General features: G+C 43.5%; 1 protein-coding gene across 2 annotated transcripts in view; it reads left to right on the top strand.

Moving 5' to 3' along the window:
• Positions 1-23400, top strand: part of slc4a5a (solute carrier family 4 member 5a) — a 124554-nt gene that overhangs the window by 35391 nt on the left and 65763 nt on the right. For both annotated transcript variants that reach the window (XM_061906975.1, XM_061906974.1), the window contains exons 7-11: positions 5353-5463; positions 6731-6786; positions 14150-14307; positions 14389-14476; positions 19403-19557. In XM_061906975.1, coding sequence (XP_061762959.1) covers positions 5353-5463; positions 6731-6786; positions 14150-14307; positions 14389-14476; positions 19403-19557 — 568 coding nt within the window. The remainder of the gene's footprint in view (positions 1-5352; positions 5464-6730; positions 6787-14149; positions 14308-14388; positions 14477-19402; positions 19558-23400) is intronic.

The raw sequence follows: 23400 nt of genomic DNA, 5'->3' as shown, positions 1-23400 counted from the left end.
GCCTCCTCTCACTCTTTCCTGTCACATGCTGTCGCGTCGTACGCCCTCGCGTGAGAGGTAGCAGCATGGCCAACATTAGCTGTGATGCTAGCGGAGTGGTGCGAGTGGTAATACCATCCAAAGAAGGTGCTAATCTGGTAACAAATGAAGGAAGAATGAATTCCTAAGAAAAACAGCAGGGGGTCCATCGTTTGGCAGTGGTTTGGCTTCAAGAGGGAAGATGTCGAACGAGTACGCGGCCAAAGCGTTGTTGCAAAAAAGTAGTGGCACTGCTAATTTGTAGGATCATTTGAAAAGTCATCAATCAATCAATGTTTATTTATATAGCCCTAAATCACAAATGTCTCAAAGGAATGTACAAACCACTACGACTACGACATCCTTGGAAGAACCCACATAAGGGCAAGGAGATCTCACACCCAGTGGGACGCCAGTGACAATGATGACTATGAGAAACCTTGGAGAGGATCTCAAATGTGGGCAAACCCCCCCCCCCCCCCCCCCCCCCCCCCCCTCTAGGGGACCGAAAGCAATGGTTGTCGAGCGGGTCTAACATGATACTGTGAAAGTTCAATCCATAGTGGCTCCAACACAGCCGCGAGAGTTCAGTTTAAAGCGGATCTAATACAACAGCGAGAGTCCCGTCCACAGGGAACCATCCCAAGCGGAGTCGGATCAGCATCGTAGAGATGTCCCCAACCGATACACAGACGAGCGGTCCATCCTGGGTCTCGACTCTGGACAGCCAAGTACTTCATCCATGGTCATCGGACCGGGGGGACAGAGGAGAAAAAGAAAAGAAGCGGCAGATCAACTGGTCTAAAAAGGGAGTCTATTTAAAGGCTAGAGTATACAAATGAGTTTTAAGGTGTGACTTAAATGCTTCTACTGAGGTGGCATCTCGAACTGTTACCGGGAGGGCATTCCAGAGTACTGGAGCCCGAACGGAAAACGCTCTATAGCCCGCAGACTTATTTTGGGCTTTGGGAATCACTAATAAGCCAGAGTCCTTTGAACGCAGATTTCTTGCCGGGACATATGGTACAATACAATCAGCAAGATATTACACTACAGCCTCCTCTCACTCTCTCCTGTCACATGCTGTCGCGTCGTACGCCCTCGCGTGAGAGGTAGCAGCATGGCCAACATTAGCTGTGATGCTAGCGGAGTGGTGCGAGTGGTAATACCAGCCAAAGAAGATGCCAATCTGGTAACAAATGAAGGAAGAATGAATTCTGAAGAAAAACAGCAGGGGGTCCATCGTTTGGCGGTGGTTTGGCTTCAAGAGGGAAGATGTCGAACGAGTACGCGGCCAAAGCGTTGTTGCAAAAAAGTAGCGGCACTGCTAATTTGTTTGGATCATTTGAAAAGTCACCCGCTAGAGCAGGGGTCGGGAACCTTTTTGGCTGAGAGAGCCATGAAAGCAAAATATTTTAAAATTTATTTCCATGAGAGCCATTTTTTTAACACTGAACACAACTAAATGCGAGCATTTTTAAGTAAGACCAACATTTTACGAGTATATTAAGCCTCTTATGTAGGGATGGTATAGCTCGGTTGGTAGAGTGGCCATGCCAGCAACTTGACGGTTCCAGGTTCGATCCCCGCTTCCGCCAACCTAGTCACTACCGTTGTGTCCTTGGGCAAGACGCTTTACCTCCCAGTGCCACCCACACTGGTTTAAATGTATCTTAGATATTGGGTTTCACTATGTCAAGGGCTTGTGATGCGATGGCGACTTGTCCAGGGTGTAAACGCATACCGCCCGATTGTAGCTGAGAAAGACTCCAGCATCCCTTATGACCCAGAAGGGAATAAACAGTAGAAAATGGATGGATGGATATGTAAATAGCTTTGAGTCACTCGAGAAAAGCGCTATATAAATATAATTCACTTCACCAATACATTTTAATAACATTGTTATTCTGAAGCTTACCAATAATAAATAAAGTACTTCTTACCATCAATGCGACTTCTTGAACAGGTGTGGTAGAAACGGATGGATGGATTGAAATGCATGAGAAAGTTTTATATTTTTTTAACGTTATTTTTAACACTGTGATTACCAGTGGAAACTATTCATTACTTATCCTGTTAAGCAATATCAGCAAAGATTTAACTGAGAGCCAGGTGCAGTCATCAAAAGAGCCACATTTGGCTCCAGAGCCATAGGTTCCCTACCCCTGCACTAGAGCATGGGTGTCAAACTCTGGCCCGCCGTGTAATTTAATTTGGCCCTTGAGGCAATATCAATTTAGCATTAGAGCTGGCCCGCCGGTGTTATACAGCGTCGGTGCCGCTGCATAACACCGCATTCACCGCTAATACTCATACTTGCCAACCCTCCTAATTTTCCCGGTAGATTCCCAAAGTTCAGTGCCCCTTCCAAAAATCTCCCGGGGCAACCATTCTCCCGAATTTCTACCGATTTCCACCTGGACAACTATATTGGGGGCGTGTATTTAAGGCACTGCCTTTAGCGTTCTCTACAACCTGTCGTCACGTCCGCTTTTCCTCCATACTAACAGCGTGTCACATAATATGTGTGGCTTTTACACACACACACACACAAGTGAATGCAAGGCATACTTGGTCAACAGTCATACAAGTCTCACTGAGGGTGGCCGTATAAACAACTTTAGCACTTTTACAAATATGCGCCACACTGTGAACCCACACCAAACAAGAATGACAAACACATTTCGGGTGAACATCCACACCGTAACACAACAGAACAAATACCCAGAACCTTTTGCAGCACTAACTCTTCCGGGAACTTCCATCAAACTGAGCCATAATTAACGTTTTATTCATGCATTTTCTCTTGCTACTTCAAGGCTTGAATGTTTGGTTCATTCATTATTGTTATTTTATTTTCAAATTTATTATTAGCCTGTGGAAAAAATTTGATATTTACCTCAGAAGATTGCAAATAGAAGATTGCAACTTTAGCACTTTTACAAATATGCGCCATACTGTGAGCCCACACCAAACAAGAATGACAAACACATTACGGGTGAATATCCACACCGTAACACAACAGAACAAATACCCAGAACCTTTTGCAGCACTAACTCTTCCGGGAAACATCCAGCAAACTGACCAATAATTAACGTTTTATTCATGCATTTTCTCTTGCTACCTCAAAGCTTGAATGTTTGGTTCATTCATTATTGTTATTTTATTTTCAAATTTATTATTAGCCTGTGGAAAAAATTTGATATTTACCTCAGAAGATTGCGAATAGAAAAAAAAACATTTTTATTTAAATTTTATTTGATATGCCATTGATATTTTTTTAATTATTATTATTATTTGAAACTGGATTTTGCATGTCACTAAATTTATATAAGCCTTGCTTGTTCAATATTCAATGCAAAACTTGTTTGGGTCCCTATTAAAAGGTTAATTTGTTCAACCTTGGCCCGCGGCTTTGTTCCGTTTAAAATTTTGGCCCACTCTGTATTTGAGTTTGACACCCCTGCGCTAGAGAATGAGGAGTGCTTGAAATTCTGCATGTCAACATCTCCGTTCAGTGCCACACCCACAAAATGCCGAAGCAACAATTTCTAGATCAACACCAGATGGAAAAAAAATAGTCAACAACAGAAGGAGACAACGTCCGCAGGAACCTACCACATAGCGAAGGACATATAACATCAGCAGAGAAAAGAGTAAAACATGCGGGACAAAAGCTCCCGCATGTCCCCCTCTAGAGAATGAAGAGTGCTTGAAACTGCATGTCAACATCTTCGTTCGGTGCCATACCCACAATATGCCCAAGCAACCTCTTCCAAATCATCTGAAAAAAATAGTCAACAACAGAAGGAGATAACATCCGTGGTAACCTACCACATAATGGACATACACTGTTTGATTTCCTGTCATTTTTATTTGACACTTATTGAAATATCTGGTGTGACATCATGCACAAAAGTGCACTTTATTTGTTTTAAACCAGCGGTTCTTAACCTGGGTTCGATCGAACCCTAGTGGTTCGGTGAGTCGGCCTCAGCGGTTCGGCGGAGGTCAAAACACACCCGACTCATCGTCTCAATAAAAACTTCTCCCTATCGGCGTATTATGGATACAGCAACAGCAGAAGTAACACTGATTTGCAGGTGTGTCATTTGTTGTGAGTCTATGCAGTCTAGTGTGAGTTTAGTGTCGGTTTTGTTCTTTGAACAAGGTGACGTCCATGCACGGTTGATTTTGTGCACCAGTAAAAAAAACATGGTAACACTTTAGTATGGGGGATATATTCACTATTAGTTAGTTGCTTATTAACAAGTAAATTAGTAACATATTGGCTCTTAACTAGTAAGTACTTATTAATGCCTTATTCAGCATGGCCTCATTATAACTCTAACTCTTTAACCCTAACCAAAAACCTCTAAATTAAGTCTTTGTTACTTAGAATATGTTCCCCTAGTGTCCAAAAACCTCTAAATTAAGTCTTTGTTACTTAGAATATGTTCTCCATACTAACGTGTCACCAAAAACATATAACTTTGTCTTGAATTTGAAAAAAAAAAACATTTTATTTTTCACTAAGAAGGGTTCAGTGAATGTGCTTATGAAACTAATGGGGTTCGGTACCTCCAACAAGGTTAAGAACCACTGTTTTAAACTATTGTAGTGACGTTCTGTACAAAAGGTGCACTTTAACTTAGTGTTTTGATATGTCATCTTAGTGACATCATGCACAAAAGTGCACTAATAGCTTGTTTTCAAATATCTCTGACAATCTTGCACTTTCTGTTTTGAAATGACCTGAATGTTTGTGCCACTGCTTAATAACTGTTTAATAAATACACTTTTGGTCAATTTACTTAATTGTGATTTCTTTCTCTGCATGAAAGTTTAAAATGAGCATATATTAATGCAGTATGAAGAAGAATGTTTTAATGGAGACACATAGAATCATCATACTGCTTTGATTATATGTGTTCATTCAAGGCTAAGTCAGAATATCAGGATATATATCGTGTATCGTGCAATGGCCTAAAAATATCGAGACATCAATAAAAGACCGTATCGCCCAGCCCTACTTGGGGCGGCATAGCTCGGTTGGTAGAGTGGCCGTGCCAGCAACTTAAAAAGTTGCAGGTTCGATTCCCGCTTCCGCCATTCTAGTCACTGCCGTTGTGTCCTTGGGCAAGACACTTTACCCACCTGCTCCCAGTGCCACCCACACTGGTTTAAATGTAACTTAGATATTGGGTTTCACTACGTAAAGCGCCTTTGAGTCACTAGAGAAAAGCGCTATATAAATATAATTCACTTCACTTCACTACTTCAACCCCCTCTGTTTGCTTTTTGCACCCACTTTAATGTGCCTTTCCCCGTTAGCTCGGCCCGCGGGGCCCAGAGGGGCACCAAGCACAGCGCCCGTGGGCAATTACAACAGATCCACAGAGGACCTTCGAATGAAACAGCAGTCCGGAAGCTATGGTCGCCTGCGTAAGTGTCTAAATATATTCTACATTGGTGTGATCTGCAAAGGTTTTGAGAGTACCAAAAGGTTCTATTTTGGTTTCATCTGACCACATGACATTCTCCCAATCCTCTGCTGTATCATCCATGTATCCATTTTGGTATAAACTCAACTCGTCGTGTTTGGAGGAAGAAGAATACTGAGTTGCATCCCAAGAACACCATACCTACTGTGAAGCATGGGGGTGGAAACATCATGCTTTGGGGCGTTTTTTCTGCTAAGGGGACAGGACGATTGATCCGTGTTAAGGAAAGAATGAATGGGGCCATGTATCGTGAGATTTGGAGCCAAAACCTCCTTCCATTAGTGAGAGCTTTGAATGGTTGACCAAATACTTATTTTCCACCATAATTTAAAAATATATTCTTTAAAATTCCTACAATGTGAATTCCTGGATTTTTTTTTCCACATTCTGTCTCTCACAGTCGAAGTGTACCTATGATGAAAATTACAGACCTCCGTCATCATTTTAAGTGAGAGAACTTGCACAATCGGTGGCTGACTAAATACTTTTTTGCCCCACTGTATGTGGTTTGTCAGAGTTATTTGTTGTTGAACCCCAGGATGCAGAGACGGAGGCAGGCATTGATTATGAAAACATGATGTAATTAAAACTAAACAAGAACAAACAAAAAGCACGTACGTGGGCGGAATTACAAACTAAGGGAGCTAGCACTGGAAGCTAGAAAACAAAAAGGAACTTTAGCATGGAAGCTAGTGGGTAGCAAACAGAAAAACTGGGAATAACCAATGCTAACAGAAACAGCTTACCGCTACGACGACCAGGACAATATGTAGCATGACAGGTAGTAGCTGTAAGAAAACGACACGACAAGAGTGATATGTGGCCACGACAATACAATGATCCAGCAACTGACACAAGACAAAGCAGGTACAAATAGGAGCGGGCTGATTGGCAACAGGTGTGGCCAGGTGCCAATCAGCCGCAGCTGAGGAGGAACACAGCACTCAGGGAACAAGACAGGAATCTGACAAAATAAGAGCATTTTTCACAGGAACTAAAGACAGGAGATACTAAACACAGAGGAAACAGACAAATGCAGAGGAAAAAACTAAAACATAGACAAACTGTCAGGGGAAAGCCTGACATGGTTGAGCCTAGACTTGGCTTATTTTGGTAGACATCTGCAAAGTTCAACATAAGCAAGTTTTACTGTTGCCATTGTTTAATCCGAATTCATTCTAAATATTGACGTTTTTGTCACGCCGCAGGTCATGCTCAGAGTCGGAGTATGAATGACATTGCAGACACTCCCAGCACAGACCAGGTAAGACACCGTCCATCCTAACTTTTTTACAGCCTGTCTCAGACTACGTTATATGACCGTCAAGAAACTGCCAGCCGAGGTTCGGATCTGAGAGTTTGCCCGTCCAACAGTTTAACGTGTTTATCGGCGGTCACAACGAGTATGACGATCCTCCTGGTAGGGGTGTATCCCTTTTATGGAGGATGCCCGTTTGTGACTTTGTTTTACGTGAGGATTGACTGGTTGGTTGATTGATTGATTGAAACTTTTATTAGTAGATTGCACAGTACAGTACATATTCCGTACAATTGACCACTAAATGGTAACACCCGAATAAGTTTTTCAACGAGTTTAAGTCGGGGTCCACGTTGATCAATTCATAGTAATAATAATAATACTAATAATAGATTTTATTTGTAAAAAAGAAAAAAAAGCACTTTACGTTGAGCAAACAACCTTAAAGTGCCACAGTGTAAAAAAAAAATAGTAATGATAATAATAATAATAATAATAATGAAAATATAATAAAACTAAATAGAATATAAAACTAGAAACAGCCCGATAGCTAGAACCAGCATGCATATCTATAAAATGACTTTAAAAAAAGAAGGGTTTTTAAACCTTTTTTCAAAGCATCCACAGTCTGAGGTATCCTCAGGTGGTCAGGGTCCACGTTGATCAATCAATCAATCAATGTTTAATTATATAGCCCTAAATCACTAGTGTCTCAAAGGGCTGCACAAACCACTACGACATCCTCGGTAGGCCCACATAAGGGCAAGGAAAACACACCCAGTGGGCAAGGAGATGATGACTATGAGAACCTTGGATAGGACCTCATATGTGGGGACCGAAAGCAATGGATGTCGAGCGGGTTTAACATGATACTGTGAAAGTTCAATTCAATCCATAGGGGCTCCAACACAGCCGAAACAAACACAAAACCCTCAAATCTAGACTCCAAACAAACACTTACCAATCGACAGATTTAAGTTGATCCAGTGTCAATGCGAAAGTCGGTGACAATGATGACTATGAGAACCTTGGATCAATTCATAGTAATAATAATAATAATAGATTTTATTTGTAAAAAAAAAGCGCTTTACGTTGAGCAAACAACCTTAAAGTGCCACAGTGTAAAAAAAATAGTAATGATAATAATAATAATAATAATAATAATAATAATAATAATAATAATAATAATGAAAATATAATGAAAATAAATAAAATATAAAACTAGAAACAGCCCGATAGCTAGAACCAGCATGCATATCTATAAAATGACTTTAAAAAAAGAAGGGTTTTTAAACTTTTTTTAAAAGCATCCACAGTCTGAGGTGTCCTCAGGTGGTCAGGGTCCACGTTGATCAATTCATAGTAATAATAATAATAATAATAATAGATTTTATTTGTAAAAAAAAAAAAAAGGACTTTACGTTGAGCAAACAAACTTAAAGTGCCACAGTGTAAAAAAATAGTAATGATAATAATAATAATAATAATGAAAATATAATAAAAATAAATAAAATATAAAACTAGAAACAGCCCGATAGCTAGAACCAGCATGCATATCTATAAAAAGACTTTAAAAAAAGAAGGGTTTTTAAACCTTTTTAAAAAGCATCCACAGTCTGTGGTGTCCTCAGGTGGTCAGGGAAAGCGTTCAACAGACTGGGAGCAGCGGAGCAGAACGTAGCTTTGTCCTTGGAGGTTGGAGGAGGTTAGCCTGTTTGGAGTGGAAGGTGTCGTGTGGAGGATTTGGGGGGTGAGCAGTTCTTTGAGGTGGACAGGGGCATTTCCATGGAGACACTGGTACAAATATATACTATTAGCATAATACAGTCGTCACACAAGTTAATCATCAGAGTATATGCATTGAATGATTCACAATCCGGGGGGGTTGAGTTTGGTTGATATCAGCACTTCAGTCATCAACAATTGCATCATCTGAGAAATGGACATTGAAACAGTGTAGGTCTTATTTAGTAGGATATATACAGCGAGCGGTGAACATAGTGAGTTCACATAGCATAATGATTATTTTCAGTCCTGGGTTCAAATCCAGGCTCGGGATCTTTCTGTGTGGAGTTTGCATGTTCTCCCCGTGAATGCGTGGGTTCCCTCCGGGTACTCCGGCTTCCTCCCACTTCCAAAGACATGCACCTGGGGATAGGTTGATTGGCAACACTAAATTGGCCCTAGTGTGTGAATGTTGTCTCTCTATCTGTGTTGGCCCTGCGATGAGGTGGCGACTTGTCCAGGGTGTACCCTGCCTTCTGCCCGATTGTAGCTGAGATAGGGTGAGATATACTGTCTTCCGCCTGCTCCGCCGTTGAGGTCTGAACATGTTGGGTTCAATTGGAACCCCAAATTGGCCATAGGTGTAAAACTGAATCTGGATGATGTGATTATGTTCCATGTGATTGACAGGCCACTCGTCCATTATGCTCTCTACAATTCAGCCTTTAAAACATTTCTTTACAACAGAACTGATGGCTCACTTTTTGTATTTTCCACTCCATGTCTTTTTACAACATCAAAATAGCTATTTTCTGCCTGGCAGGACATTGCTTTTTTTTTGTATTCATTTTCCACTTTGCCTCTTTGAATTATTGTCCAGATTACCACTTTGTTGCTCACCGAAGGGTCGGATTGATGTGGAAAGGATGGGGGTAGGTAGTGAGATTTCTGCCTTTAGTGATAGAAGAGATGTGCACATACATAACATCGTCATTTGCAGGGTTTGTTCAATGTGTCCTAAGTCCAGTGATACATGCTCAGACATGCTAGGGTGTGATGTTGTTATTCAAATTAAGTGCAAAAACCTGGGTCTGAAACAGATTTCATTCATTATTGCGCTAGCGATCAACGGAAATACATGTGTTTGCCATGGCTGAATGTGCTGGGATTGTACTCACAGACCTGCTCTGGGTCACATGTCACAGTGGAAAAAGGAGTTTGCTGCATCGTCTGTATCAATATTGAGCTGGCCAAAAAGGAAAAAAAAAAAAAATAGATCTCATGGATTGGGCCGCGTGCTTGGCCCTCACATGGCTCTATAGATTCAGGCTGTGGGTTATCGGCAAGACTCGATTGTGCTACCGCAGGGGTGTCCAAAGTGCGGCCAGCAGGTCATTTTTTAACGGCCCCACGGCACGTTTTAAATATACTATGGAAAAAAACTAAAAACATAAAAAGTGGTATAAAACAATGGCGTTGCCAGACAGATTTCACTGGGGCACGTGCCCCAGTGTTGATCTGCAGTGCCCCAGTAAAAATTTCACCAATAAAAAAAAAAAACGCTTCATACATAACATAGACAACAGCGCACATACTACTTAGTATGGTAATTGATTGCTACTGTATTCACTCCACGTAACAATGAGCTCATGGCTAATTGATATGGTAATTTATTCACGTGTGGATCGAGACTTCGGTTGAGAGAGAGAGAGAGAGAGAGAGAGAGAGAGAGAGGATGCGAATCACTGCTGAGGTAGGTAACGTTAGCCAATCCATCCATCCATTTCCTACCGCTTTCTCCCTTACGGGGTCGCCTATCTCAGCTACAATCGGGCGGAAGGCGGAGTACACCCTGGACAAGTCACCACCTCATCGCAGGGCCAACACAGATAGACAGACAACATTCACACTCACATTCACACACTAGGGCCAATTTAGTGTTGCCAATCAACCTATCCCCAGGTGCATGTCTTTGGAAGTGGGAGGAAGCCGGAGTACCCGGAGGGAACCCACGCGTTCACGGGGAGAACATGCAAACTCCACACAGAAAGATCCCGAGCCTGGATTTGAACCCAGGACTGCAGGACCTGCGTATTGTGAGGCAGACGCACCAACCCCTCTGCCACCGTGAAGCCCCCGTTAGCCAACAACAATTTGTTAATTATATTATTTTGATATTGATTTGACCCAAACTGTAACTCCTAGATGGATATCAGAAAGTTATTCGCCCGCAGCAGGGAAGAAGCAGCGAGGAATGAGAGATGTAAGGGTGCTTTATTTTTTTGTTTGACTTTTGTAGATGTTAAATTTGCAGATGATTACCGCAATATATATTTCAAAAAGATTCAATGCTCTTTCTTTTTTGCTTTTACCAGTAGCAGTTTAGAAGTCTGGAGTAAAAAAGTGCACAAGTAGGTCAAATGCATTAGTTAATTTCAGGTGGTTCATCAAAGATCCATACAACATAATCTGATATGATTTCATAGTTTAAAGCACTATTTATGTATTTTTTATGATGAACAAGTGCTAAAAATGTTTTTGCTTGCGCGCTTTGCACGCTCACATGAATTATTTGTGCCCCAGGTGTGCCCCAGTACAGTATGAGGTCTAGTGACACCCCTGGTATAAAAGAGCAAACAGGTGAAATGTAACAAGAGCATGTTGCAATGTTTACTCTAATAACACAACGCTGCCATGCTGGCTGTTTCTTTCTTTTAAAATAAAAAATTGTGAATAAAAATCAATTATGAATTATCGACCAATTCAAGGCTCCAATTATGTCACATTAAATATTCCAATTTGAGATATTTTTGGGGGCAAATGTTGGATATTTTGTATTTGCCATATAAAAAACGGAGCTGTTTTTTTAAAGGGGAACATTACCACAAATTCCATCCATCCATCATCTTCCGCTTATCCGAGGTCGGGTCGCGGGGGAAACAGCCTAAGCAGGGAAACCCAGACTTCCCTCTCCCCAGCCACTTCGTCTAGCTCTTCCCGGGGGATCCCGAGGCGTTCCCAGGCCAGCCGGGAGACATAGTCTTCCCAACGTGTCCTGGGTCTTCCCCGTGGCCTCCTACCGGTTGGACGTGCCCTAAACACCTCCCTAGGGAGGCGTTCGGGTGGCATCCTGACCAGATGCCCGAACCACCTCATCTGGCTCCTCTCGATGTGGAGGAGCAGCGGCTTTACTTTGAGTCCCTCCCGGATGGCAGAGCTTCTCACCCTATCTCTAAGGGAGAGCCCCGGCACACGGCGGAGGAAACTCATTTCGGCCGCTTGTACCCGTGATCTTATCCTTTCGGTCATGACCCAAAGCTCATGACCATAGGTGAGGATGGGAACGTAGATCGACCGGTAAATTGAGAGCTTTACCTTCCGGCTCAGCTCCTTCTTCACCACAACGGACCGGTACAACGTCCACATTACTGAAGACGCCGCACCGATCCGCCTGTCGATCTCACGATCCACTCTTCCCTCACTCGTGAACAAGACTCCTAGGTACTTGAACTCCTCCACTTGGGGCAGGGTCTCCTCCCCAACCCGGAGATGGCACTCCACCCTTTTCCGGGCGAGAACCATGGACTCGGACTTGGAGGTGCTGATTCTCATTCCGGTCGCTTCACACTCGGCCGCGAACCAATCCAGCGAGAGCTGAAGATCCCGGCCAGATGAAGCCATCAGGACCACATCATCTGCAAAAAGCAGAGACCTAATCCTGCGGTTACCAAACCGGAACCCCTCAACGCCTTGACTGCGCCTAGAAATTCTGTCCATAAAAGTTATGAACAGAATCGGTGACAATGGACAGCCTTGGCGGAGTCCAACCCTCACTGGAAATGTGTTCGACTTACTGCCGGCAATGCGGACCAAGCTCTGACACTGATCGTACAGGGAGAGGACCGCCACAATAAGACAGTCCGATACCCCATACTCTCTGAGCACTCCCCACAGGACTTCCCGAGGGACACGGTCGAATGCCTTCTCCAAGTCCACAAAGCACATGTAGACTGGTTGGACAAACTCCCATGCACCCTCAAGAACCCTGCCGAGAGTATAGAGCTGGTCCACAGTTCCACGACCAGGACGAAAACCACACTGTTCCTCCTGAATCCGAGGTTCGACTATCCGACGTAGCCTCCTCTCCAGTACACCTGAATAAACCTTACCGGGAAGGCTGAGGAGTGTGATCCCACGATAGTTGGAACACACCCTCCGGTCCCCCTTCTTAAAGAGAAGGGTTAAAACCAATAAAAATCAGTTCCCAGTGGCTTATTTTATTTTTTGAATTTTTTTTCAAAATGTTACCCGTCCCGGATTATCCCTAAAAAAAGCTTTAAAGTGCTTGATTTTCGCTATTTGCTTGAGCCACTGTCCTTTTCCCTGTGAAGTCACATAGTGATTCAAATACAAACAATGGGCGAAGAGCACAGCAAGATATAGCGACATTAGCTCGGATTCAGACTCGGATTTCAGCGTCTTAAGCGATTCAACAGATTACGCATGTATTGGAACAGATGGTCGGAGTATGGAGGCAGGTAGCGAAAACGAAATTGAAGAAGATAAATCTGAGCTGACATTGCTTAACACGATAAGTAATGAATAATTCCACTTGTAATCACAGTGTTAAAAAAAAATGTTCAAAATATAAAACATTCTCATGCATTTTTAATCCATCCGTCCGTTTTCTACCGCACCTGTTCAAGAAGTTGCGTTAATGGTAAGAAGTTGTTTATTTATTGTTGGTTTGTGTGGGGCTTGCCCTCCTGAGGGTTCTTCACACCACCAAGCACCGACATGAGAGCCTGTTTCAAGGTTACAGTATTGTTTTATTTTTCAATAAGAGTCTCAGTTGCTTTCCGCGTGGGGCGGTATAGCTCGGTTGGTAGAGTGGCCCTGCCAGCAACTTGAGGGTTGCAGGTTCGATTCCCGCTTCCACCATCCTAGTCACTGCCGTTGTGTCCTTGGGCAAGACACTTTACCCATGTGCTCCCAGTGCCACCCACACTGGTTTAAATGTAACTTAGATATTGGGTTTCACTATGTAAAGCGCTTTGAGTCACTAGAAAAAAGCGCTATATAAATATAATTCACTTCACTTTCCAGCAATTGTCTTTTTCTCTTTCGTTCTCGCCCGCGCTCTGGCTCCAGCTCCGACCCCGTCTCTCCTCCTGGCTGCTGCTTATAACAGAGCGACAGGTGATTAGATAAAAAGGCCCAGGTGGGCCGTCTGCGCACATTGTCGCTGATTTCGAGGCCGGTCCTGGCACACCCTGCTTCGCTGCAGGCCCGTAGGCCACGCCCCTCCACATTTAGCTTCAGAATGACAATGGAATTACAAAGAATAAGAGACCTATTATACTCTGGAAATGTTGGTCTTACTTAAAAATGCACGCGTTTAATTGTGTTCAGTGTTAAAAAAAAATGGTATATGGCTCTTACGGAAATAGATTTTAAAATATTTGTCGTCTTGGCTCTCTCAGCCAAAAAGGTTCATCATGTGTACCATGTGGGGAATCAATACGCTGTCCCGAATCTAGGCTCCGAAGAATGACTAAATATAGCGTAACACCCTTAATTATTGGTGAATAAGTGGTACAAAGCTTTATCTTATGTTACAATATCTTCCTCTGTGTGTTGTCAGCTGAAGAACAAATTCATGAAGAAGATTCCCAGAGATGCTGAGGCGTCAAACGTGCTGGTCGGGGAAGTGGATTTCCTCAACAAACCCTTCGTGGCCTTTGTCCGCCTGTCCCAAGCTACAACACTCGGAGGTCTGACTGAGGTGCCGGTGCCCACCAGGTGAAATACCAAACATTGTGTGTCTATGATTCAAATATTGGCCCCCAGCACATATCTCAAATGACTTCCATCATTGCACAGATTCCTGTTTATTCTCTTGGGGCCGCAAGGAAAGGGCAAGTCCTATAATGAGATAGGCCGAGCCATAGCGACCCTGATGGTGGATGATGTAAGTTATTTTCAAAATGTTTCTTTCATGCGGTATGAAATGCATTTCCCTTGCAATGTGTCGGGTTCCAACACTGATGACATTTATTAATCAGACAAGAAGCAAGGAACCAAGCAGAGAGTACAATATACAAACCCCGTTTCCATATAAGTTGGGAAATTGTGTTCGATGTAAATACAAACGGAATACAATGATTTGCAAATCATGTTCAACTCATATTCAGTTGAATGCACTACAAAGACAACATATTTGATGTTCAAACTCATAGACTTTAATTTTATTTTGCAACTTAGAATTTCATGGCTGCAACACGTGCCAAAGTAGTTGGGAAAGGGCATGTTCACCACTGTGTTACATCACCTTTTCTTTTAGCAACACTCAATAAACGTTTGGGAACTGAGGAAACTAATTGTTGAAGCTTTGAAAGTGGAATTCTTTCCCATTCTTGTTTTATGTAGAGCTTCAGTCGTTCAACAGTCCGGGGTCTCAGCTGTCGTATTTTACGCTTCATAATGCACCACACATTTTCGATGGGAGACAGGTCTGGACTGCAGGCTGGCCAGGAAAGTACCCCCACTCTTTTTTTACGAAGACACGCTGTTGTAACACGTGCTGAATGTGGCTTGGCATTGTCTTGCTGGAATAAGCAGGGGAGTCCATAAAAAAGACGGGCTTAGATGGCAGCATATGTTGTTCCAAAACCTGTACGTACCTTTCATGGTGCCTTCACAGATTTGTAAGTTACCCGTGCCTTGGGCACTAATGCACCCCCATACCATTTCGATGGGAGACTGAACTGCAGGTGGGCCAGGAAAGTACACGCACTCTTTAACTACGAAACCACGCTGTTGTAACACGTGGCTTGGCATTGTTTTGCTGAAATAAGCAGGGGCGTCCATGATAACGTTGCTTGGATGACAACATATGTTGCTCCAAAACCTGTATGGACCATTCAGCATTAATGGTGCTTTCACAGATGTGTAAGTTACCCATGCCTTGGGCACTAATGCACCCCCATACCAGATGCTGGCTTTTGAACTTTGCGCCTATAACAATCCGGATGGTTATTTTCCTCTTTGTTCCGGAGGACACCACGTCCACAGTTTTCAAAAATAATTTGAAATGTGGACTCGTCAGACCGCAGAACACTTTTCCACTTTGCATCAGTCCATCTCAGATGATCTCGGGCCCAGAGAAGCCGGCGGCCTTTCTGGATGTTGTTGATAAATGGCTTTCGCTTTGCATAGTAGAGCTTTAACTTGAACTTACAGATGTAGCGACGAACTGTATTTAGTGACAGTGGTTTTCTAAAGTGTTCCTGAGCCCATGTGGTGATATCCTTTAGAGATTGATGTCGGTTTTTGATACAGTGCCGTCTGAGGGATCGAAGATCAAGGTCATTCAATGTTGGTTTCCGGCCATGCTGCTTACGTGGAGTGATTTCTCCAGATTCTCTGAACCTTTTGATGATATTATGGACCGTAGATGTTGAAATCCCTAAATTTCTTGCAATTGCACTTTGAGAAACGTTGTTCTTAAACTGTTTGACTATTTGCTCACGCAGTTGTGGACAAAGGGGTGTACATCGCCCCATCCTTTCTTGTGAAAGACTGAGCATTTTTTTGGGAAGCTGTTTTCATACCCAATCATGGCACCCACCTGTTCCCAATTAGCCTGCACACCTGTGGGATGTTCCAAATAAGTGTTTGATGAGCATTCCTCAATTTTATCAGTATTTATTGCCACCTTTCCCAACTTCTTTGTCACTTGTTGCTGGCATCAAATTCTAAAGTTAATGATTATTTGCAACAACAAAAAAATGTTTATAAGTTTGAACATCAAATATGTTGTCTTTGTAGCATATTCAACTGAATATGGGTTGAAAATGATTTGCAAATCATTTTATTCCGTTTATATTTACATCTAACACGATTTCCCAACTCATATGGAAACGGCGTTAGTAAATCTACCGTCTTCCGCCTGCTCCGCCGTTGAGGTCTTCATTGATCCCTGGCTAGGGGGCAGTCAGGTACTAGGCCTTTGCCAAGGTCCATCTGGGGTACCAGTAGTAAAGGGGTTACCCTCCTAATGCCCCCAAGACCCCATAGAGGAGCCTCCACTGCCGGATGCACTTTAACATCAGGATATTTAAAGTAACCACAGCCGGTAGCAATGTGTGTACGCCAGTTTTGAAGTTGCCGCGAGCCAGCTCACATTTCTACCTCAAGGTCAGGTTTGATACATCTCACCTTTGCCGTGAAAAGAGGCGTTCGGCAGTTTTTTGTTTGTACGCGAGCTCCCTGGAGCTATGGCCAGCTACACCGTTCACAAAGCTAAAATGGACTAATGAATAATTTCACCACTCTATTCTTTCTTCCGAGTGATGCTCCCTGACTGCCTGAGGCGTATCATCAGCTGGTGATTGGCAGGTGTTTATGAATGGAATTCAGCAGGGCTCAAAATGTCACTCTGGCATCCAATAAATGCTTAACAAGTTCCCAAAGGCCATCAGACTGGAGAGGTCGAAAATGAGTCTAACTCTAACTTAGAGATTCAGCAATATGATGTGGACGCTGTCTGCTGTTCCACATGCTGTAAGTCTTTGCTGTCGTCCAGCAATTCTGTTTGTGTTTACTCTGTAGCCAGTTCAGTTTTAGTTTCATTCTGCATAGCCATTCCCAAGCTTGGAGGTGAAATCAGCCTCTGCATTTGACCCATCACCCTCGTTCACCCCCTGGGAGGTGAGGAGAGCAGTGAGCAGCAGCAGTGCCACGCCCGGGAATCATTTCTGGTGATTTAACCCCCAATTCCAACCCTTGATGCTGAGTGCCAAGCAAGGAGGTAACTGGTCCTATTTTTATAGTCTTTGGTATGACTCGGCCGGGGTTTGAACTCACGACCTACCGATCTCAGGGTGGACACTCTAACCACAAGGCCACTGAGCGGTTTCATGTCTTCCTTTGAGCGCTATTCCTGCTTTTTTTTTTTTTTAAGCAATCAATAATAGTTAAGTTGTTGCTATCCTTCTTTGTGGGGACATTGTTGATTATCATATCATGTACGAATGTACTTTGTGGACGCCGTCTGCTGTTCCACATGCTGTAAGTTTTTGCTGTCGTCCAGCAATTCTGTTTTTGTTTACTCTGTAGCCAGTTCAGTTTTAGTTTCGTTCTGCATAGCCATTCCTAAGCTTGGAGGTGAAATTATCCTCTGCATTTGACCCATCACCCTCGTTCACCCCCTGGGAGGTGAGGGGAGCAGTGAGCAGCAGCAGTGCCACGCCCGGAAATCATTTCTGGTGATTTAACCCCCAATTCCAACCCTTGATGCTGAGTGCCAAGCAGGGAGGTAACTGGTCCTATTTTTATAGTCTTTGGTATGACTCGGCCGGGGTTTGAACTCACGACCTACCGATCTCAGGGTGGACACTCTAACCACAAGGCCACTGAGCGGTTTCATGTCTTCCTTTGAGCGCTATTCCTGCTTTTTTTTTTTTAAGCAATCAATAAGAGTTAAGTTGTTGCTATCCTTCTTTGTGGGGACATTGTTGATTATCATATCATGTACGAATGTACTTTGTGGACGCCGTCTGCTGTTCCACATGCTGTAAGTCTTTGCTGTCGTCCAGCAATTCTGTTTTTGTTTACTCTGTAGCCAGTTCAGTTTTAGTTTCGTTCTGCATAGCCATTCCTAAGCTTGGAGGTGAAATTATCCTCTACATTTAACCCATCACCCTTGATCACCCCCTGGGAGGTGAGGGGAGCAGTGAGCAGCAGCAGTGCCACGCTCGGAAATCATTTCTGGTGATTTAACCCCCAATTCCAACCCTTGATGCTGAGTGCCAAGCAGGGAGGTAACGGGTCCCACTTTTATAGACTTTGGTATGACTCGGCCGGGGTTTGTACTTACGACCTACCGGTCTCAGGGCGGACACTCTAACCCAGGGGTAGGGAACCTATGGCTCGCGAGCCAGATGACGGCATCTGGCTCTCAGATAAATCTAAGCTGACATTGGCTGTGTTGAAGGGGCTCGGCAGTGTGGAAATGTACCGTGGTAAACCGCACTCCCTGACACAGAGTTCTCACCATCCATCCATCAATCCATCGGTCGGGTCGGGTCGCGGGGGCAGCAGCCTAAACAGGGAAGCCCAGACTTTCCTCTCCCCAGCCACTTTGTACAGCTCTTCCCGGGGGATCCCGAGGCGTTCCCAGGCCAGCCGGTCAGACATAGTCTTCCCAATGTGTCCTGGGTCTTCCCTGTAGCCCACTACCGGTTGGACGTGCCCTAAACACCTCCCTAGGGAGGCGTTCGGGTGGCATCCTGACCAGATGCCCGAACCACCTCATCTGGCTCCTCTCCATGTGGAGGAGCAGCAGCTTTACTTTGAGTTCCTCCCGGATGGCAGAGCTTCTCACCCTATCTCTAACCCTGTTCAACACAGTTTGGTGCTTTATGCCTCAGCAGCCCTAACAATCACATGTTTTCTTAAAGTGACACACACATTGAGGAATTGAGGGACACAGTCTTATTCTTTGTGTTTCATAAAGCATCAATGCTTTAGTAAAGTTTGGTCCAGTACTACTTTTTATTTTTATTATTTTTAAACACCGGAAGAAAGATTTGTGCATTAATGAAAGCTTTTTTTTTTTTTGCCATTGTGATTAAAACACAATTTCATTGCAGCAGCAGCTCTGTTGGAGTAAAACATATCAGAAACAAAAGACTAAAAATCAGAATATACACAGAAAGAGTAAAACCATATCAACAAACTGCTTCAGGTTGACAAGTCATTGACTATGGTCCATCGTCCTTTTGTCTCTGTCCAAGGTCTCGAATGTCTAAGCGATGGTCAGTTTCAGCCCGTCCTAAGGGCGTTGGCATAAACCAACACTGTAGTTCAATGTCACTTTTGTCTTTTGTTGTAGCTCTTCAGCGATGTCGCCTACAAAGCCCGAGACCGTGAGGACCTGATTGCAGGCATCGATGAGTTTCTGGATGAGGTGATCGTGCTTCCACCAGGAGAATGGGATCCCAAAATCCGTATCGAGCCTCCTAAGAAAGTTCCCTCCGCAGACAAAAGGTTGGAGTTGTTGTGTTTAACCCTTGTGTAATGTTCACATTGTTGTTACTCAGCCAGCGTTTGTGGGTCTGATGGACCTGTTGCATTTTGTGGCTTTTAATACCTCACAATCAAACACATTTATGTAAAACTACTGAACAGATGTTTACCTCATCCCAATAAACATATATTCAGTATTTTAACATTAAAGTGTTTGATTGTGAGGCATTGAAAGCCACAAAATGCAACGGGTCCATCAGACACAGAACATCAGAGGGTCAAATGTGCGAGAAAATGAGAGCAGACCGTATTGACAAACAATGGTGCAACCTTGTGTGGGAACTGCAGGTGCAGAAACACAATCCCAATAAACATCTGTTCAATATTTTAACATAAAAGTGTTTGATTGTGAGGCATTAAAAGCCACAAAATGCAACGGGTCTATCAGACACAGAACATCAGAGGGTCAAATGTGCGAGAAAATGAGAGCAGACAGTATTGACGAACAATGTTGCAACCTTGTGTGGGAACCTTAAGTGCAGAAACACAATCCCGATAAACATCCATCCATTTTCCATTTTCTACCGCTTATTCCCTTTTGGGGTCGCGGGGTTTGCTGGCGCCTATCTCAGCTACATCTGATCAATATTTAACATAAAAGTGTTTGATTGTGAGGCATTAAAAGCCACAAAATGCAACGGGTCCATCAGAAACAGAACATCAGAGGGTCAAATGTGCGAGAAAATGAGAGCAGGCAGTATTGACGAACAATGTTGCAACTTTGTGTGGGAACCTTAAGTGCAGAAACACAATCCCAATAAACATCTGATCAATATTTAACATAAAAGTGTTTGATTGTGAGGCATTAAAAGCCACAAAATGCAACGGGTCCATCAGACCCACAAACGTTGGCTGAGTAACAACGATAAGAACGTTGCACTGAAAATGTATCTGCCAGTTTCTGCATCCCACAGGGATTCTTATTTTGTGTTTCGGCACCTGTGGTTCCCACACAAGGTTGCAACATTGTTTGTCAACACTGTCTGCTCTCTTTTTCTCGCACATTTGTACCTACACTCTGTCCTCATACTGTCTAGGCATGGTGTGTGTTTGTGTGTGCGTGCGTGTGTGGTACACCGAACATCACTTTCCACACTTCTATTAGCCCCGGACATCTTGTCAGGTTCAAACACTGATGACATCTATTAAACAAGACAAGAGGCAAAGAATTAAACAGAGACGTAATTCAATTTGGCTCAATTGAGAAGAGTCACTTGTACACTGTACCCTTGTACAGTTGCTCAGCACGCTCTGACGAAAGATGCCTCCTTCGTTTATAGCTCGGTTGGTAGAGTGGCCGTGACAGCAACTTGAGGGTTGCAGGTTCGATTCCCGCTTCCGCCATCCTAGTCACTGCCATTGTGTCCTTGGGCAAGACACTTTACCTACCTGCTCCCAGTGCCACCCACACTGGTTTAAATGTAACTTAGATACTGGGTTTCACTATGTAAAGCGCTTCGAGTCGCTAGAGAAAAAGCGCTATATAAATATAATTCACTTCACTATTTAGATTTTCTCAGACCACATGTCCACAGCTGCTTCCAGAGGGAAGTGGGTCGTAAACAGCGTTGCCTTCGGTTACGGAACAGTTCAAAAGAAAAGGTCGTAAACACTTCACAGAAAAGGTCGTAAACGAGTTCGAAAAGAGGTTCGTAAAACAGTTGGAAAAGGAAGTCCTGCTTCCTCTTCGCTTTTATAGTCCTTGGGTCAGACAATATCTTCTGTTTGATTATAGGAACACCTTCATCTTGCTTCCCCCCCCTACACAGTGGAGTTTTACGAGCCTTACTCTTGGTAGGTTCCAGATAACACAAAGTTTTTGTGATAACTTAGAAACAATTATTCTATCACATCTTATATGTAATAAAAAATGAGTAAGGAGGGGGTGTGGTCATTAAATATGTATTCTGAAAAATGATATTTTCAGAAAATGAACCAAAGTCAGTGAGTCTCACTTTGAAAAAATTAATCAATTGTTTCATTTTTCTTTCGATAAAAAATTAAAATGGGTCCCACCGACCCAAACACCATGCGCGGATAGGCAATTATATCATCCGCATCACCAAAATCGTCATCCACCCGAACCAACTTTTTAACGGGACCGTACCCACCCACCAACCAACTTTTTAACGGGACCGTACCCGCCCACCAACCAACTTTTTAACGGGACCGTACCCGCCCACCAACCAACTTTTTAACGGGACCGTACCCGCCCACCAACCAACTTTTTAACGGGACCGTACCCGCCCACCAACCAACATTTTAACGGGACCGTACCCGCCCACCAACCAACTTTTTAACGGGACCGTACCCGCCCACCAACCAACTTTTTAACGGGACCGTACCCGCCCACCAACCAACTTTTTAACAGGACCGTACCCGCCCACCAACCAACATTTTAACGGGACCGTACCCGCCCACCAACCAACATTTTAACGGGACCGTACCCGCCCACCAACCAACTTTTTAACGGGAACGTACCCGCCCACCAACCAACTTTTTAACTTTTTGTCGTTCTTAATTGGTGTGGCTTCACAGCGTGGCGCATATTACTAAGAGTGTTAAAATTGTTTATATCACAACCATTCAAGGGAGTAGGTTTGATTTTGATATTGGTGGGGACACAAAAGTGCTCCAAGGCAGCACTCTGAAAGTTTACTTTTTTTTTCTTTTTTTTTTACATTAGCAATCAAAATTTCACGTCATGCAGATGTTATAGAGCAGGGGTGCCCATTACGTCGATCGCGAGCTACCAGTCGACCACGGGGGGTGTGTCAGTCGATCTCGAGCCAAGCTTTTAAAAAAAATAGACCTAAAAATGAGTGATCATCAATCTTCACCAAGACGTCACTTAAATGACATTCACGGTACCGGAGGGTCTTGTGAGATGACGCTGGCTGCTGCCAGATCATTATTATTAAAATATGACCGAGAGGAAGGCGAGAAACACTTTTTACACAAGCATGTGTAACACATATAGATGTCTTTCTTTCACGAAGACAAGAATATAAGTTGGTGTATTACCTGATTCTGATGACTTGCATTGATTGGAATCAATCAATCAATCAATCAATGTTTACTTATATAGCCCTAAATCACTAGTGTCTCAAAGGGCTGCACAAACCACCACGACATCCTCGGTAGGAAAACTCACACCCAGTGGGACATTGGTGACAATAATGACCCAGTGGGACGTCGGTGACAATGATGACTATGAGAACCTTAGAGAGGAGGAAAGCAATGGATGTCGAGCGGATCTAACATGATACTGTGAAAGTTCAATCCACAATGGATACAACACAGTCGCGAGAATCAGACAATAATGATGATAAGGCCCACATTTTCAAATGGAGGAGAAAAAAAGTTGTCCTTTCTGTACAATACCACATGAAAGTGGTTGGTTTTTGGCATCTAATTCATCCAGCTTCCATACACTTTACAAGAAAAACATTGGCGGAAAATTCCGTAGCTTGCTTGATTGACATTCACGGCACCCGAGGGTCTTGTGAGATGACGCTGGCTGCTGCCAGTTCATTATTGTGAAAAAATGACAGAGAGAAAGGCGAGAAACACTTTTTATTTCAACAGACTCTCGCGCCGTCCCTTCCGTCAAAACTCTAAAGGCCGACTGCACATTTCCTATCTTCACAATAAAAGCCCTGCTTCATGCTGCCTGCGCTAACTAAATACAGAGTCTCGGAAAACTGGCGTGCACAAGCGATGCCTCAGAAAGCCAATCACACGTAAGTTAGCATGAACGCGGCAACCAATCAGGGAGCGATATTTAGGTTAGAGGCGGGACTT

Source organism: Nerophis ophidion, linkage group LG07, assembly GCF_033978795.1.
Source record: "Nerophis ophidion isolate RoL-2023_Sa linkage group LG07, RoL_Noph_v1.0, whole genome shotgun sequence".
In the NCBI taxonomy this organism is placed as follows: Eukaryota; Metazoa; Chordata; class Actinopteri; order Syngnathiformes; family Syngnathidae; genus Nerophis; species Nerophis ophidion.
This window is presented reverse-complemented; position numbering and strand designations above follow the sequence as displayed.